We start from the raw sequence: 17,036 nt of genomic DNA, 5'->3' as shown, positions 1-17,036 counted from the left end.
AGATTGGGGGCTATCCCCAAAGTTTCAAGCGTTAAGGGTAAACCCACGCGACACCTTTATAAAGGTATCCGCAGATCATTATGGGAAGCAATGACAGAACTTCCGATTGGGGAGTACTTAAACTGCTGTCAACGAGTTCAGACACATTATCGATGTCAGTGCACGCTAAAGAGATTCTGGTCGTCGAAGTTTCTCGAGTCCCTCACTACGGTGTCCCTCATGGCCTGAGTAGCTTTGGAACGCAAACCCCCCTAAACAATAAACATTTTAACGAGAAAACAGGGACCAGTGCAAAGAGGCATGAGCCGTTGTAAGGCTTTCATCGAAAGAATATACCAGTTTCACATGTCCTACTTACTGTCGAATCTCTAAAGAAGTGTTTGATGCGCTGTTTTCGCGGTATTTCATGTGCCTACCGCTCCTAAGCGTCTCGTTCTTTAGCTACCCGTGTCATTAAATACTCCAACTTATGAAACTCTCCATGTACTGGAGGTTTTAAGCCTTCAACTTGGATAAGAAGCAATGGCAACCCAAGCCAAATACGCCAGTACAAGTTTTCCTATATGTATTATGATTTGCCTCAAACACTCAAAAGTCCAGTCGCCAAGTGTAAGGGGAAACCATTGTCATAGGAGTTGAATGGAGAACGGCGACAACCACGCTAGCACCAGAATGTGGCGTACTCTATTTTCGCGCTCATCTCATCCCGGGAATGAGTCGCTTTGCGGCCACGTACAGTTCCTAAGAGCTTAAGTTATTGCTGCCGTTGCGAATTCACACCCAGCGAAGGGGCATCGACCAGGCGGCCCATTTGCAAAATGCCGCTGGTACAGCCAGCGATATTATGGCCATAACAAAACTGTGACTGACAATAATAATACATTAAAAGAACGTCTTGGCACCGGCGCTGTGGAATAGTGGCTTAGAGCAGCGTTTATGATGTAGGAGACGACAGTTAGAGTCCGCAATATTAGGTGAAAATTTTATTTTTCTTTGACTCAAGACTTCTCCTCGTTGTGTTCAACCGTTTAGGTCTCATACTGAGATGCTTAGTGCCATGTAACATTGTCTTGGACGCTCTAAAGTGAACTTTTTTCTGCCGTCTATCCTTACAGTTTCGTCACACGATTGGCCAACTATTTTTCAGCTTGGAGATCAAAATTAATTGCTTAATATAAATTTCGCACCCTCTCTGGGCTTTGTTACCCATTTCAGGTAAGCCCCAGTGACACTCCTACAGCATGGTCTATAATAGGGCCCGAAGCCACGTGGCTGTATAGGCAGCAGTTGGTCAATATGCGACCAGGAGCATTCTCGCATCTGATGGCAGATTTATAGGCGCTTGGAGTGTATTTTCGGGTAAATAGGCTGTCTTTAGGCGAGTATATGAGCTCTGTATTAGAAAAAAGTGCTACAAAAAAAAAACGGTAACCATTTTGTCTTTGCATAAACTGTTTTATACTGTAAATTCACGTGGTCTAATAAGGCACATATTAATGGTTCGTTTAAAATCGAGATGTCTTAAAGTGATTTAAGCAAACGATTGCATGGCTTCTAGCATCAGCTTCAGGTTTTACGTAGTCTACCTAAAGAGACTGAAAGCTAAATCAGTAAAATAGAATTTTATTCTTGGGCTGTGCAACGCATTCCACGTCGAGAGCTGAAAGCAAGCGAGCACGTCGTCGACAAGGAGCGCATATATGGCACGCTGGTTTGGCTTTCTGAAGGACAACTGCAATACCATAAGCTAAAAGTCAAAGGATACTTCAAAGAATACGGTGTTCAAAATGATGATGACGCACCTTTCGGTCATATGAGCTCAGTGACGTTGTGTGCGCTGCGCACTTGGACATGTAGTGCCACCTCTCGGTTCATTCATATACCAGCGGTGTGTGTTGCAAATTGTTTAAAAGCGAACGTTTGTTTATAATAAATTACTAGGTTTGTTAACTCCACTGCGCAGGCCTGGCACAATAGAGGTCACCACTAACGGTCTTCCAATTGGCCGAAAGTGATAGAAGCACAACACAGGACGCACCTTCTTGCCAACGGCGGCACCAAAGATTTCAAGCGAGAAAGCATTGCTTCTGTTGAACAGTGCCACGTCACCGACGTTTCAGGCACCTTTGAGGATATTAAGAGATTTATTTATTTTTTTGGTATTCTACATTAGAGCGAATAAATATAACTCGATGCTGAGGCCAAGCCTCCAAACTTCTCTTCGCTAAAGCATAAAACTATTTCCTTTAAATTCCTTATCAACATCAACACAACAAAAATTTCTTGGTTGCTAGACGTAATGCACCTTCAAACGGAGCATCCAATTTGAACAAACATTCAGTGTGGTTAGTTCTTTGCATCGATATCAAACTGCACCCTTTTCCCTCACCACTGAGCTGGCGCTGCTTCGAGAACACGGCTCGGCTCTAAATCACACCTTGCGCGCGTTGCAGCTCACTTTGAGCGCGAGAGTACTTATTCATGTCTTGAGCTGAGCCCGTTTGACGAATTCCTGTTCCCCAGACTATAAGGTATGCCGCGAAGGGATGATACTAATAATCTCGACTACCGGAATTATTTATTGTTCACCTCATTTTCAGCACATGAACGTCTTTGCCTTAAACACCATCTGAATAATCTGAGTCTTTCTAAGTACATCTAAGGAAGGTAACGACGTATACAACATGAGCCACTTGTTCGTTAAATGAAGCAAAGAGCACTGCATCTATTATATTTTTCGCTGTAGTACTACTTATTTCTTTTACACTTTTCAAATTGTGCCAATTTTTTCGAAAAACCCTTAGCGGCAAGACTTTCAACTCAGCCACATGCGGTTCTTTTTCACGTGTCACAGCGAGTGTCTTCAGTTATCTACCTCGTGCTTCCTGCGCTATGCGCGCCGGTTGTCAGAGCGCGGAGCGAAACTTTGCGGAAAGTCGTGCAAACTACGACATGGGGCAAAATGTGACATTTTGTTACTTCGCGCCACCTAAATTTTTAATTGCATAACGCTGGAAATTTTCGTGGTTACTCGAGCAAAAAAAGAAAACTCCGAAGTTAGCCTCGGTGAACGAGGAAGTAGTCAGAAAATGTCGAATTTCTGCGGCAGACTTCTATCTGTACTGTGCAGCAGTATTAAAACGGCCAACTGAATTAGAATTAGCCATTGTTCTTCACTACCAAAGTTTTAGGAGGCTTTAACCTACCCTTTCGTACAGGAGATTGTTTACACAGCAAGCTACTTGCAGGGCACAGCACGACATGATGGCGTTAGTATTCAGAATAACGAATTCAGTATAACGAATTCAGAATTCAGTATAACGAATTCATCGTTTGCTTGGAACCATTGAATTGTTTTTCTCACTATCACGGATACTATTAACGCACAAAAGAAAATAAGTGATTGCTAATAGGCGTAAAGGAGACACGAACAAACTGTAGTGCATATGGCAGCATCAATGTAAACAGACGTTTTTGTCCTCCTTAAATTGCCCTCCACAGAAGAAATAAATAATTGAAATGCGAAGGGCAGGAACAACGCGAAGTTGCTCGAAATGTCAGCGCCGTACTATTTTCATCTAGCAAGTGCGGCAAGGAGCCAACTGTGTCGGTGTAACCTACAATCACGGCCAAAATCGTACTGTCACGTGCTGAGCAACACTGCGTCTCCATGGAGTAGAGCCAAAGCGCCAGAGCAACAGGTGTGACACTAAAAAAGAAAAAAAGCTGCCAAAATAGCTGCAACTTCAAGCAGTACACGAAGGCCGTCACGCTAAGATTGTTTCTAAAAATGCGAAGTATGAAGCAATAGAAGAAAACAGTGGCACTTTGCGGTTGAAGGCATTATATGTCATGCGACCAGGCTCACAAACATTAGGATGGTGTCTATCGAGCCAAGTGCGTAAACATACATTGCGAGAGTGAGTGATTTGTGTCTTCTAGAGGGCAGTCTCATTTTTCCCCATGGAAAATTATAAAAATTTTTGAGATTCCGAGTGAGCTAGACTTTTCATATTCAGTGACCACGCAGCGAAAATTCCTCTTATTTTGTTATTTGACGTTCCCGAAAAACAAAAGTAAGGCGCTGTCGTGCAAATCTGTGACGTGTTTTACCCCACTCTTCCCCCATGTTTTCCTCGGGTTACTCCGTCCACCTCCCTAATGCTTCCGGTGGCTGCCCAGAACACGTTAGTTTTTCAGGAGCTAGGGGGTTCCGAGTGGCCCACTGGCAGCAAGACTGACCAGGACAAATTTAAACTGGAAGCGCTCTGGTGGCTAGCAGACGAACGCGAGGTTGTACAGAAGCGGGGAGTGCGCACGGCCATTTTTATATGGACTGCAAGGATCGCAACGAAATTTTGTCGGGTCTTTACTGCAACTCATGCCCTCATTTCGGCTTGTCCACGGCAAATATCGCCTATGTCATCTACTATGGCATCTTTTGCGGCAGCTCTCGCAGTTAATATTGTTGTATTGATTTTTTGTGTACGTTATTGTGTCTCACCTCGCCACTCACAACCCCAAATTCCAGCTTCGTATTATGTTAAATCATGATTCACAAAATTGCTACGGTGTTCTAGGGCTCTCTCGAGTACGGCTATAGATTTCAGTTCCGACAGCGCGATCAGGCATGCGATATCAAGCATGTTGTTAACTTGTGAACCGCGAAGCGAGCGCGTGGACTTCCATTTTTTCTGCGCAGTTAAATACCGAACAACCTTCGGGGACATGCAGAACAATATCTAAAAAGTACGACATGAATTCAACACCACCTCTCATTTCACTCATTAATGAAAAAAAATGGCAGTCGCTTAGCTCAGCTATGCCAGGATATACGTAGCGAGAGGTACGGTATATCCTCGGTCGGAGGCGAGCGGCGTGGGCAGCTGTGACGTCACTCAGCGGCTCCTCTCGGTAGGAGGCGTGCGGCGCGGCGCGCGGCGCACAAACACGCAGCTCTGACGTCACTCGGCTCCTCACGCATGCGCACAAGTGGCGCCGAAGGCCCACAGCGCAACGGGGAGACTGCGGGTAATGTAGCTCTCGCTACAAAATTTCTAGCGTGGGTCAGCATGCACGCAAACATTGTACGTGAGGTGCCGTCACGCAAAGCTGAGGTTAAGCACCTGCACGACCAGCAGCAATGTCTCCGTGATGACTGACTGAACTAGGGGACTGGTTCCCGGGGCCTCCAGCGAATGTGGCCATGATCCGACTTCCTGGAGGAATGCTGGCAGCCATGTGGCAGCGAGCAGGCTGTGCGAGCTTGGTAAATTCAAGCTGCCCAATGGCGCACAATGTGACGCCAACCGCTACTCTGCACGAGTTTGCAACTTCCATTTGCAGATGTGATCGTCGCATATCGATGCAGACGAAACTCGGAAATAGTTGTGTTGTTTGAGTTCCGTGCACGTTAAAGAACAGAATTGTTTTGCCAGTGAAAATCGTAAAACAAGCATTGACGCTAGATGACCTTCGGCTCGTTGATTATCAGCCGTGGCTTTTCTGGTACGCTCGGCTCGCCCAAACGAGGGACGGTGTTTTTGTCCGTAAATCAGTCTCGAAGCAATTAAATGGCGCTCAGAAATTGCTCGAAGCCCCCCGAATGATCTTCTAAGGGGACCTCGTTTAAGGTCACCTATTCTCTCTGTTTAGTTTGTTATTCTGATCTCAGCGGTGAACTCGCATAAGGCCTCTGAAAGAAGATCCCGAGGTTGCATGCAGACTATTAATAAAGAGCCTCATTAAACAACCTTCACGAGAGGACAAATTGGGAATCCCTGGCTAGTTTTCCCTCGAAGGCATGATGACTTGTTGATGCCTCGTGCTCTTCAATATACTCTGGAAGGTTTCTTTTCCAAGTTTTATTTTCTCAAAGCCGACATTAACTAAACGCGGGTAAAGCCTGCAAGGGCCGCAGTAAGACGCTGCAAGCGACCGCGCCCCAGCTTCCTGCAACGGCCTCCCGTCTTTCAACCTGAGCTCCTCTTTTTATTCAGGAATGAGTAATTGTGGGAACGCGATGCAGGCTTGCTTCCCTCGACGAGAAACCCAAACCCGCGCTCGCTGGATCCAAAAGATCCTCGCGGTGCTAATTAAAACCGGAACTCTAGCCGCACATGACCCCCCTCTCCCCCCCTTCCCGTCTTTCTGTGACCTTACCCGTCGTTCTCTCCCCGTCAGGCTCGAGCAGCAACTTTTCCCGCATTTCCAACGCTCTTAATTTGTGCCGCCGGAGCGCAGCTTTTCATCGCTTGCATCACAATCTCGCCTTTCGCCATACAGCCCGGTTGAACGCGCGCACGCGTTCAGAGCCAACGGCGAAAGCTTGGGGGTGAAGTGGAACGAGGTGGAAGTGGAGGTCTGAGCGAGGGCTCAGACCCAGCTCTGTTTAGACTCGCTGGTTTCGACGCGAGACGCGGTGAACTGGAACGCGCCGTTTCGCCATAAAAAGAAGAAGAAAAAAACACGCCGCTTTCGAGCGTACATGGCAGTGCAGGACGAGGTGCTGCATAGGAGAGCACGCGCTCGCCGAAATGAAAGCACCGGGACGATGAAAGATTCAAGGCCTCAGCCGTCGAGTACCGGTCTCATCCTCTCTTGCTTTCTCTCACTCTCTTTCCCTTAATACCGCTACCGCATGCAGCCCCAACAAGGTTTTGACAAAGTTTTTCCTGTGAAAGACGAACAAATGAAGGAAAGAGGTCGAGCTGAGTTGAGAGCGAAAGAGGCGGTAAAACGCCAAGGTGTGAATTGGATAAAGTTATAGGCGAACGGACGGAAAAATAAACATTGCAAAATGGGCTCCAAGCCGAAAACAAAGGCGCGATATGAGGTAGTGGAGGTTAGAAGTCGAGAGAAGCTGCGCGGCGCCCTCTTTGCAATGTGGTCGGTAAGAATTACGCAAGTCCTTCGCCAAGTAGTGTTATTTCATTTACTGCAACTGTTAAAAAGGCGATGCCAGGCACACGCGTTTTAGGGACACACACAGGCACGCACGCACGCAGCAGAGATCTCTGTTACGGGGGGGGGGGGGGGGGGGGGGCAAAGAAGCTAGCAGGGAGAGATACACAGAGGAGAAAGGGGGGGGGGGGGGGAGTGCAGCGGCGGTTTAATTTCGCAAGCCGTAATTACTGGCCCCGGTGTGGGGAAAGCGAAGGTCGGTTCTCGCCCTAGCGCCGTCCAACCCCATTAATGCGGCCAATTTAGTTCGCAAAAAAGTGTCTGCTTCAAAGGGCGGTGAGCCGCGTATTCTGCCAGAGGTCACAGCTAGAAAGCACGCCGTAATACTCGCGCGTCGGGTTGGTGACTCTTGGGGCTGCGGGTTTCGCTGTCTGATGTTTTCCTTTTCACAGTTCGCGCTCGTTAGATGTTGCGGAGTGTGCATTGTACAATTCCGCACGAAAATGCGTGAGATTGGAAGACAACGTCCCTGCACTGCTTTTGTTAGACCACGCTGTTACGAAAGGAGTTACTGTGCGAGAGTGGTTTTCGTTACAACCAATGCAAATCGAAGTAGTTACACCTGAGTAGGTTAACGAAGGAAATATGACGCTGGTTCAACAAGCTATATAGGGCGATAAAAATGAAGCTTTATAGATTTCTTAAAATTAGGCGCTGAGAGATACGGGACATCGACCACTGCACAATGAGACAATGATCGTCCGCGTCGGGGACCTAATTAACTAAAATATAAAAATGAACTTCTTTGCTGCTGCAGCTAGCGAGAATGTTCATACGCAACACTTCTCGACACAAGCATTTTTGAACAGGAAAGAGTTCATGAACGTATATTTTTCATTTAGTGTAAGATTTCAGCATAACAACCAATATATCCGCAGATATATACGCAATATATCTCCAAGAAATGCTTTCGCAGTAATAAAGTGTTGGGGCTTCGAGCGTGCTTTCATATAAAACGTCAAAAAAGAAAATGCTTGGGGAACGCACCGATGAACTTCACGTTGATATATGACAAACGGAACTGGCATGGTGTCGACTTTGTAGAAAATTTTTGACAGCCTATTCTCTTCGTCATTGTACTAACGACATGTGACGGGCCAATCTATTCTTTCTGTAATTGTAATAACAGCATGTGACGGGTCAATATATTTTTGCTGCCATTGTACTAACATGTGACGGCAAGGCTGGCAGCCGAGCAGCACTGTCATTTGCCACCTTCCGCTGTCCCCACATCCTTGATATGGCCATCCGATACCCTGAGTCAAGCATCAGCCCTTCAAAGAGCAGATTGTCTGTGGTTTGCGTTGTGCACAAGCTTTCATGCCCAACAATTTTTGACAACAGCATTTTTGAACGGAAAAAAGTTTATGAGCGCAATTTTTTATATATTGTAAGATTTCACTATAACATTCAGTATATCAGCAGACGTCCCGTCGGCAGGCTTGCATTTTTTTGCTATCAACGTTTTTGCCATAGCCAAAAGCATTCCTCATTGGTTTCCTATTGGCAGAATTAACTGGTCGATTCGAGCGACGGGAAAACACTAAAAGAAAGATTTTGCTACACATCAGAAGAATGGGCCATTACCTTCTATGTTTCTATAACTGTGCCTTACAATTTCCCAGTATTCGAAATTTTTGTCCAAGCATGTTGCACATGTAAGGCGGGATCATTTATAGACTGCTCCATTTAGTATAATTCTTCTAGAGCACGCTTGTTCCGAGATATTTGTCCCAAAAGTACCAAAAGATTTCTGCTAAATACGCATTCGATGTGATGGCAGTCGACTTGACCCTGCTCCCTAATATGGCTCTGCGTCTGGCTGTTCTTCCATTTCGACGCCTACAAGTGAAAAGGAAACAGTTATTAGCTTCACCGGTTGCTGTGCGCCGTTTGCAGATGAAACTCCCATGTCACGCCGGGAGGAGTTTTGCGTCGATGGTCACCGCTTCGCATGCGTAATTACGGGATCGTGATAAACATTTGGAAATAAATATCTTGGAACACGGTTTGAAAGGTTGATTGCGCGTACCTCTCGGCGCCTAACTTTTAAATGTTTGTGCTAAAACTGTGCTGGAAAGAGGGCAAAGTAAAGCTCTGAAAACTTCTAGCACTAGGACTAAAACCTCCAATCTCAAATTTCGCCGATGTTTGTCTGCCCGAAGCTCCCTTGCAGGTGGCCGACCTGTTACCTACCCACCTTGTTGTGGGTGTGGCCAACTATGCAAAACACTCTGTAACAAAACACTCTACGGCCGCGAGTGGATTCCGCACACGCGGCGGCTCATATAAACAAGCTTTTCTGGCCGCTGTATTAGACCACCACGTAATGGCCGCAGTCTAACATCCCGCTTGTTTAATTGTCGCAAAGTGCTGTGAATGTCATCCTCTTCATAAACTTAAATCCGTGCGCACTGTATCCAGAACACACCACAATCGCATTGTGTTCTTAAACCGAACCTCGAAGACGAAGTGAAAACCGAAGTGCCAGCGTACCTGCTTAGCATGTGGCCTAACCACGCTAAATCGTACGTCATTTGTGGTTTTGCTGACAGTCAAAAAGCGACCTGTCGCAAGCCTCGTGGCAGTTTTGAGCCGATGTCTTCACTGTATATAGCTCAAGGACCCGTGACAGGGATGAGTATATACGCAGCTGAAACATCGTTTTTATGGGTCCGGTATTTACCCTAAGGTAAATTGCCTGGTGTAAACAAATAATTGGCGGAGGCTTAGCTTTGGTTAAGCCTGGTATATTGCGAAGTCAAAAGCGCAGCGCCTCCAACTGAAGGAACGCAGTGCGCCGCGTATAAAGGTCACGCGTGGCTACCGGCCGCCGCTGCGCGACGGCTCGACTTGGTAGCCCATCACGTCACGTTATGACTTCACGCTATGACGTCACTAGGCATAGCATGACGTCAGAAGTCATTCTAAATGTCACGTGTGGCTACCGGCCGCCGCTGCGCGACGATTCGACTTGGTAGCCCATCTCTCCCCCTGGTATGACGTCAGATGTCATTCTAAAGGTCAAACGGGGCTACCAGCCGCCGGCACGCGAAAGGCCGTTCATGAGCGTAGTATTGCTTTCGCAATAATAATTTCTGACCGACTAGCTTTTATTTTCGCCAGACCAAAAACAAAGCAATAACGAAAACAAGACGTCTGCTCATGCTCAAAAACAATTCAGCCAATAAGGACGACGTAGGCTTGCATGCGCACGTGCTCTTGTTTGTGTAACAACCACTAGCGCACCGTCGTCTCAACTTTGGCTTAGAGTAACATAGAAATGAAAAAGTGCACACGCGCTCGAGTCACCAATTCATCGTAACTCCTCTCAGCACGTTGTGTTTCAGCTGATAACTAAATTAACTTTAAAGCAGCTAATAAAATAAAAGAAGCACCAGGTTTTCACAGCACGGATGTGATAACAGGGAAAAAAACGCGCCTTCGCAGGGAAACCAAAAGCAAAATAGAATAATAGGCAAGGCAGGCAGTCTTCCCAAAACAGCGCTCTGTTCGTGCTGTGGCCTTAATTCACCTGTATTTACAAAGTGCAAAATGGACTCGTCGACGCAAGGCATCACAACAGACTTTTGTGACTGCCCGTCTGGTGCCGGGGCAGCTAATCCTTTCCGTCAACAACTGTATTCTCTCGAACCACTCGCTACCTAGCTCCCGCGCAGGGAGAACAAAAAGACTCTGCTTGCGCTGCTTTGCCTGCCTGCCGGGGCGAAAAGCGTCTGAAATATTGAAAAGCGCTCTCAGCCATGGGTAAGAAAAGAAGAAAGAGGAGTGGAACATGCCGCTAACCTCCTGCGCTGAAGGCGACGCGAGCCTCGCTTTTGAAGCCGCTAAAAACCACACAGTGTAAACAGGGCACGGGTTTAGCAGAGGCAGTGGAAGCCGAGCAGGTGCGAGATGAAGCGTAAACCTTTGGGCACGCTCTCCGGTGCTCGCTGATTGCTCCCGAATGAGGAGCAAACGCGCCGAATGTTATTTCGCCCCTCCCTCTTTATTTCTTGTTCTCTTTTCTCGCATCTAATAAGCAGCCTTCTCTGTTTCGAGGGCAGAAGCGTACTTTGCACTCGACGGTGCGCCCGGCTCCCGTCGAGATTAACATTTCCGCACCGCGTTTCTTCCGGTTCATCATAGACTTGCGACGCTGTATGAGGAGAGAGTTTGTTTTTTTTTTTACAGAAAGTCTGCATTTTTTACCAAGGGCATTTTTAATGCACGCGCTAGAGAGCACAGTGAAGTGGTCTGAAAGCTGATGCGTCGTGATCCCACTGTTTAGAATAGGAAAAAAAAAGAAACTAGAACGACTTTTTAAATACATTTTGGTCCAAGGCGAAACCTGAGAAGACTGCTGTGCTAGATGGGAAAACATAGTTGCGCGTAATAAAGTTTGGTAGTAGTCGCTCTAACGAGCTAAACCCTCTTTTATATGCTGGAAACCCTTTATTTGCCCTTATATAAAGAAGAACGCCTTGGACAGAAATGTTGTGCGAAAAAAGAAATATAATAAACACTGCACAGCTTCAGGAATGTAGCTTGAACCTACCATTAGAGCTAATTGTGCTAACGAGAGAAATATGTCAGGTGTTTGATTAAAGATTTTGTAGCAACACCTAAAAAATAATTTCTGAGTTAAAAACCGCGCCGTTGCAACATGGTAGTGTTAGCGAGAGCTAACGTTAAAAACATGAAATGTACGCTAATTTTTGAATTGTTAACTGAACTCTAATGGTTAATTTTCTTACAATTAAAGCTAGGGAGTCATTATGAGTAAAAATTTGACCAAATTCATCATCAGTAACAGCCATATGAGTGCTGTTTACGCAGAAATGTGATGCACATTCCCTATGCACCGCAAGAAATTGTGGCTCTGCGGGCGCCATAACTGAAACGGGCTGCCAGAGGTGCGCTCCCAGGCATACTCACAAGCACGTATCACGTGGCGGTACGCTTGTCTGCCGTCCCTGAAAAGTAATCATAAATGTGCTGAAAAGCTTTGCCAGAGTGATGCCACCTTATGTTGCCTTTAATTCCTTCCTGCTTGCGCGACGGCTGGAAGCAGACGACGCATCACCAAGCGACTCCTGCCCGAGAGCCATGGAGAAAAAAAATCCACAAGCGATCATTACAATTGATGTGATAGGGAATGCGTTAGCATCTGAGCTATTATTTCATGACCACCTTAACTCGTGGCGCCCTGTTTGCAGTGTTTCGCAAACTAGCTTGTTGGCTATGGATTTACGGCGCCCTCTCTCTGTAGCTGCGCAAATTAGAGCTTGCGTTGTGGGCACAATGAGAGAGGCTGGCTGTTTAACACACGTGGAGAAAGGCTGCGGCGATGACCCAGTGGTTTAAACACAGCGGCAAGCGAAGTTGATTTTTTCCGCCGCCCGGGGGTCGTGGCCCGCTTGAGGCTATTTATTTATTTATTTATTTATTTATTTATTTATTTATTTATTTATTTATTTATTTATTTATTTATTTATTTATTTATTTATTTATTTATTTATTTATTTATTTATTTATTTATTTATTTATTTATTTATTTATTTATTTATTTATTTATTTATTTATTTATTTATTTATTTATTTATTTATTTATTTATTTATTTATTTATTTATTTATTTATTTATTTATTTATTTATTTATTTATTTACAAGTACTGCGGTCTCAATGAGACCAAGCAGGTGGGCATGTGTTCAACATTTTCATTTCATTAACATCAAGTGATAAGTTATTCTCTTGTGTTTGACATGGGGAGGAGCAGCAAGAAGTGAACAAAAATGAGGAAGTTCGCATTTCAATTTTGCACATAACGACCTTCGCATAATTAGGACAAAATGCACTTGCATGCGCTACTGCGCAGAAAACACACAGAAAATACCCAACTGAATGGAAAGACGGGAAAATGACACAGAATGTTACGTTGAAAAATACATAAGTAGCGCCTGGTCAAAATTGTGAGTGGAAAAAATTTCAGCTGGCAGATCATTCCACTGACTAACTGTACGAGGAAATAAAGAATTTTTAAATAAATTAGTGCGTGCGTGGAAAGGCAGCAAATTGTGAGCGTGACGATGTCTTGATGCGCGTGGCAGGTATGGTTGAATGTACGGCCGTCCGCTGAATTTCAGTGACTTATGATACATCGTGAAAAGAAATTTAAGTCGTGCTATAGATCGTCGTGACTCTAAGGTAGGTATGTGGTTGTCAGCCATGAGTTGTGACAGGGAATCTGTGGACCTGAACTTGTTGAAGACGAACCTGACTGCTCGTCTCTGAGTCGTTTCAAGTTTACGTTTATCCTATAGGTGAAAGGTATCCCATACTATTGCAGCGTATTCTAATTTTGGCAATATGTAAGTTCTGTAGGCAAGAAGTTTTAAATCAGGAGGTGCTGTTTTCAGTTTGTGACGCAGAAAACCGAGTTTTCAAGAGGCGGCTGCGCAAATGTTCTCAATGTGTTTTGACAATGAAAGAGTGTTTGTAAACGTTACACCTAGGTATTTGTATTCTGTGACTTCCTTTATTTGGGTATTTTTGATGCAATACGAAAATGAAAGGGCTGTTTTTTGTTCGTAACGCGAAGTAAGATAGTTTTTTCTGTGTTTAGGGTCATACCAAGCCGACCAAGCCGAGAACCATTCATTAAGTGCGGTTAAACTATTCTTTAATTGAAGTTGATCACCACGCACGTAACCTGCTTAAAGAGCAGACAATCGTCCGCCAACAGTCGGATGTTAAAATGAGGATGGACAGCACTAGTTATATCATTAACAGATTAAGAAAAGAATCGGTCCCAGTACACTTCCCTGAGGCACTCCGGATGAAACCAGTAATGTCCTGAAGACATGGCCATTAACATCCACGAACTGAGTGCGGTTTGAAAGGTACGCTCTTATCCAGTTTATGATAAATGCAAGAAAAGCGAGATTAGTAAGTTTTTCAAGAAGTTTGCATGAGGAATGTGATCGAACGCTTTGCTGAAATCAAGCAAGATAAGATCAGCCTGCCCAGAAGAGTTAAGTGTTATAGCGATTTCGTGAACAGTTGTTAAAAGCTGCGTACATGTCGACAAACCCTTCCGAAATCTATGCTGGAATGGAGAGAGTAAGTTGTTATCTTCAAGAAAATTCGTAACGTAGTGAGCGATAATGTGTTCGAGTGTTTTGCAGCTCGTAGATGTGAGCGAAATGGGGCAGTAGTTTTCCAAAACCTGACGGTCACCCTTTTTGTGGACTGTTATGACACGGGCCACACGCCAATCGTAAGGTAAAGTTGCCGTGTTAATAGATAAAGAAAAGATAGCTGTTAAAATGTGTGCGATAGGCTTGGCGTAACGGCGAAAGAAAGAAATCGGTATTCCATCCGGGCCCCCAGAAGATTTTTGTTTAACATTTAGCAGTAATGAAAGTACGCCCTCAAATGATATGAAGTCTGACACTTGGCATAAAGAAGGCGAAGCCTCTGTAACACTATCTTCCTGGTTGAATACAGAATGAAAGTACTCATTCATTATGTTAGAGATTTCCTGGGGATCAGCGACAACAGTATTGCGCTACCTTATTTCTTGCAAGTGCATGTTCTTATTGCCAAGGTATCGCCAAAATTTATCGGGACTAGTTTTTATGTATTTCGGCAAGGTACTGGAAAAATATTTTTGTCGGGCTAGCAATAATGCGCCAGAAAGCTGGGTTTGCAATTGACGAAATAAATACGGTAAGCTGTTTTTGCTGCTCCCGCGTTCCCGGAGGCTTCAGAGACAGACGTGGACGGACAGAAATCGCTGTAGTGTGGACTCTGATGCTATAGCGCTAGAAATAACAGGCAGGACGCCGAGTGACGTATGAGTATGCATGCGGCTGCGTGCACTGTTCGGCCAGCCATCTTGAGTTTACCAAGGTCGTCACTCTTCAGCTACAGCGAAGCACAAATGCTCTTCACGCGGCCGTGCCAGTTCGTCTTCGTTGCGTCTTTGGCAGCCTGGGCTCAATGCTAGCTGTGGTGTTGAAGGAAGATCAGGTGACAAGTGCGTTCCCACCTATTGTGCCAATGACACTTCGCCTTCATTGCGGCTTGGAGTGAGAGCGGAATTCACGCCGGGAGTGCAGCTAATTTGCCAACGCAGGTGCTGGACTGTGAGATCAACCGCAGTCAGCAGCCTATATTCTGCGGGTTCTTTAACTTGAGAAGATGTGTCAGCAACTCCAAAATCCAACCGTACGTCAGGCATAAAGTGACGCCTAGCGGAAACTGAATATCGCCGCCATGTGAACGAAGCATATTATGAGGAGCATGGAGCCGCCGCCTCCTAAATGTACGCCAAGGATGAGCAACGCAGTGAGACAGCAGCTGGAACACCGCCGCGATGACAGCTTTTCACTGAATTGGCAGCCCTTGGGCGATACAGTTTTTTGAAAATTTAAGAACTGACCCCGCTACCGCCATTGGCAAGCCATAAATCTTCGAGTATAATGAGATCCCTAACCGCAATAGCAAAATAATTTAATTATTTATTTTTTGGCCACCTCACTAGTTAGCGGTTCAGACCTTTCTGACGTCGACAGCCGCGGTTACTACCATACAAAATAATGGCCTTTTCGCTTAAAGAACATAATAATTTTTGCGATATTCATAATAGTCTGTTTCCCCTGATAACAATTAGTGAGTACCACTCATTTCGGCACAAGTTGTTTGCATTTACATCATGTTCAAAAAAAAAATTCGCATTGTTTAGCAGCTTTTTTAAAGTACCCGGACAGACGCTGGTTGGAGTCTTGGTCAGTGCGCTGAGAGAGGAAATTGAATTTTTTTTTGTTGAATCCATTTGGACAGAAAATTTCGGAAGTTTTGGGCTTGACGTTTGGCTGCAGGTTCTGATTCAGTTTCAGGAAGGGCTTCGTCGTGGTTTCGGAATCATGTTCACTTTAGTTCGCGGCGAATGAGAGCTGAGTGCATTTCATGCTGCACGTTTGTGAAGCGGAGTACATACATATGGAAAAAATTATCCCCACGCATCGTCATATTGCTACTGTTTCTATGTGCTATATCTGTAGCACTTCGTAGTGCCAGCGCTGTCAATGTGTTCACCACAGTCCGAATAAAACTGGTTTTAATTCCTCCCTGGAAATGATGCAAGCCACTTTGTTCTTACCTATCAATTAAAAGTTGTAAACGCTGTAGTGTGATGACTGCCATGCAAAACAGGCTTTCACTCTCACTCTTTTGCTGCATGTCTGACTGATCGCGACTCTGTGAACTGCCTCAGCCATGCAGACGAGTAGAAGTTTGTTATCGGATAATACAGTTAACGCCAAACGTACAGTAGTGAGAAGCCTTGTCTAGAGCGCTCGGGCGGTGCACTTCCTCGCAAACAAATCCAGATTTTGTGGCAGCCTCTAGGGTCCAGCTGCAACGCTTGCACGGAAGTAGCGCCAGATAGCCTCGTAAACAAAGCAGGCACGAAAACTTTGCCCTGTAATGAGGGGCTGCTCTCTTATTTCGGTTTTTGTTACCAAGTGCGCACTGCTCAAGCGCTCTAGACAAGGCTGCTCACCACTGTACGTTTCTTCATTTCCTCCGCCAAAAGCGAACACCACCGTGGTGGTGGTTCCCGACGAAGCCAGGGTGGAGCTGGGCCGCTCGGCGACGTTCAACTGCTCCGCGCGGGGCTTCCGAGGGGCCGTGTCTTCCACCTGGTGGCTGCACGACGGCGCGCCCGTCAAGGCCAGTCCTCCGCGGCTGGTGCTGCGCTCTGACGAACAGCGGCTGCACATCTCCAGTGTGGTGCGCGAGGACGCGGGCGTCTACCAGTGCTTCGTCCGCTACGGGGACGCCACGGCGCAGGACAGTGCTCTCCTCAAGCTGCGCGGTGAGTGACCGTAGCACGGCGTCTTCAGCCCTTAGCGTCATGGCCAAGGTCCTGCGTCACACTCATCTAACCTCGCCCAACAGGCGCAACAACTGAGTCGACCTCAGAAGGCTACCCCTAAAGGCTGATGCTAAGATATAGAAAGAATAAACTTTAGTGGCAATATAGATGGAGAAGTCGACCGGAGGA

General features: G+C 45.8%; 1 protein-coding gene across 1 annotated transcript in view; it reads left to right on the top strand.

Moving 5' to 3' along the window:
- The window catches only part of LOC149371621 (cell adhesion molecule Dscam1-like), a 398,608-nt gene that overhangs the window by 274,083 nt on the left and 107,489 nt on the right, over positions 1 to 17,036 (top strand). Inside the window, exon 6 of the mRNA XM_089565877.1 lies at positions 16,566 to 16,847. Within this exon, the coding sequence (XP_089422003.1) occupies positions 16,566 to 16,847 (282 nt within the window). The remainder of the gene's footprint in view (positions 1 to 16,565; positions 16,848 to 17,036) is intronic.

This window comes from Amblyomma mixtum, chromosome 1 (genome assembly GCF_055824585.1).
Source record: "Amblyomma mixtum isolate Tamu chromosome 1, ASM5582458v1, whole genome shotgun sequence".
In the NCBI taxonomy this organism is placed as follows: Eukaryota; Metazoa; Arthropoda; class Arachnida; order Ixodida; family Ixodidae; genus Amblyomma; species Amblyomma mixtum.
This window is presented reverse-complemented; position numbering and strand designations above follow the sequence as displayed.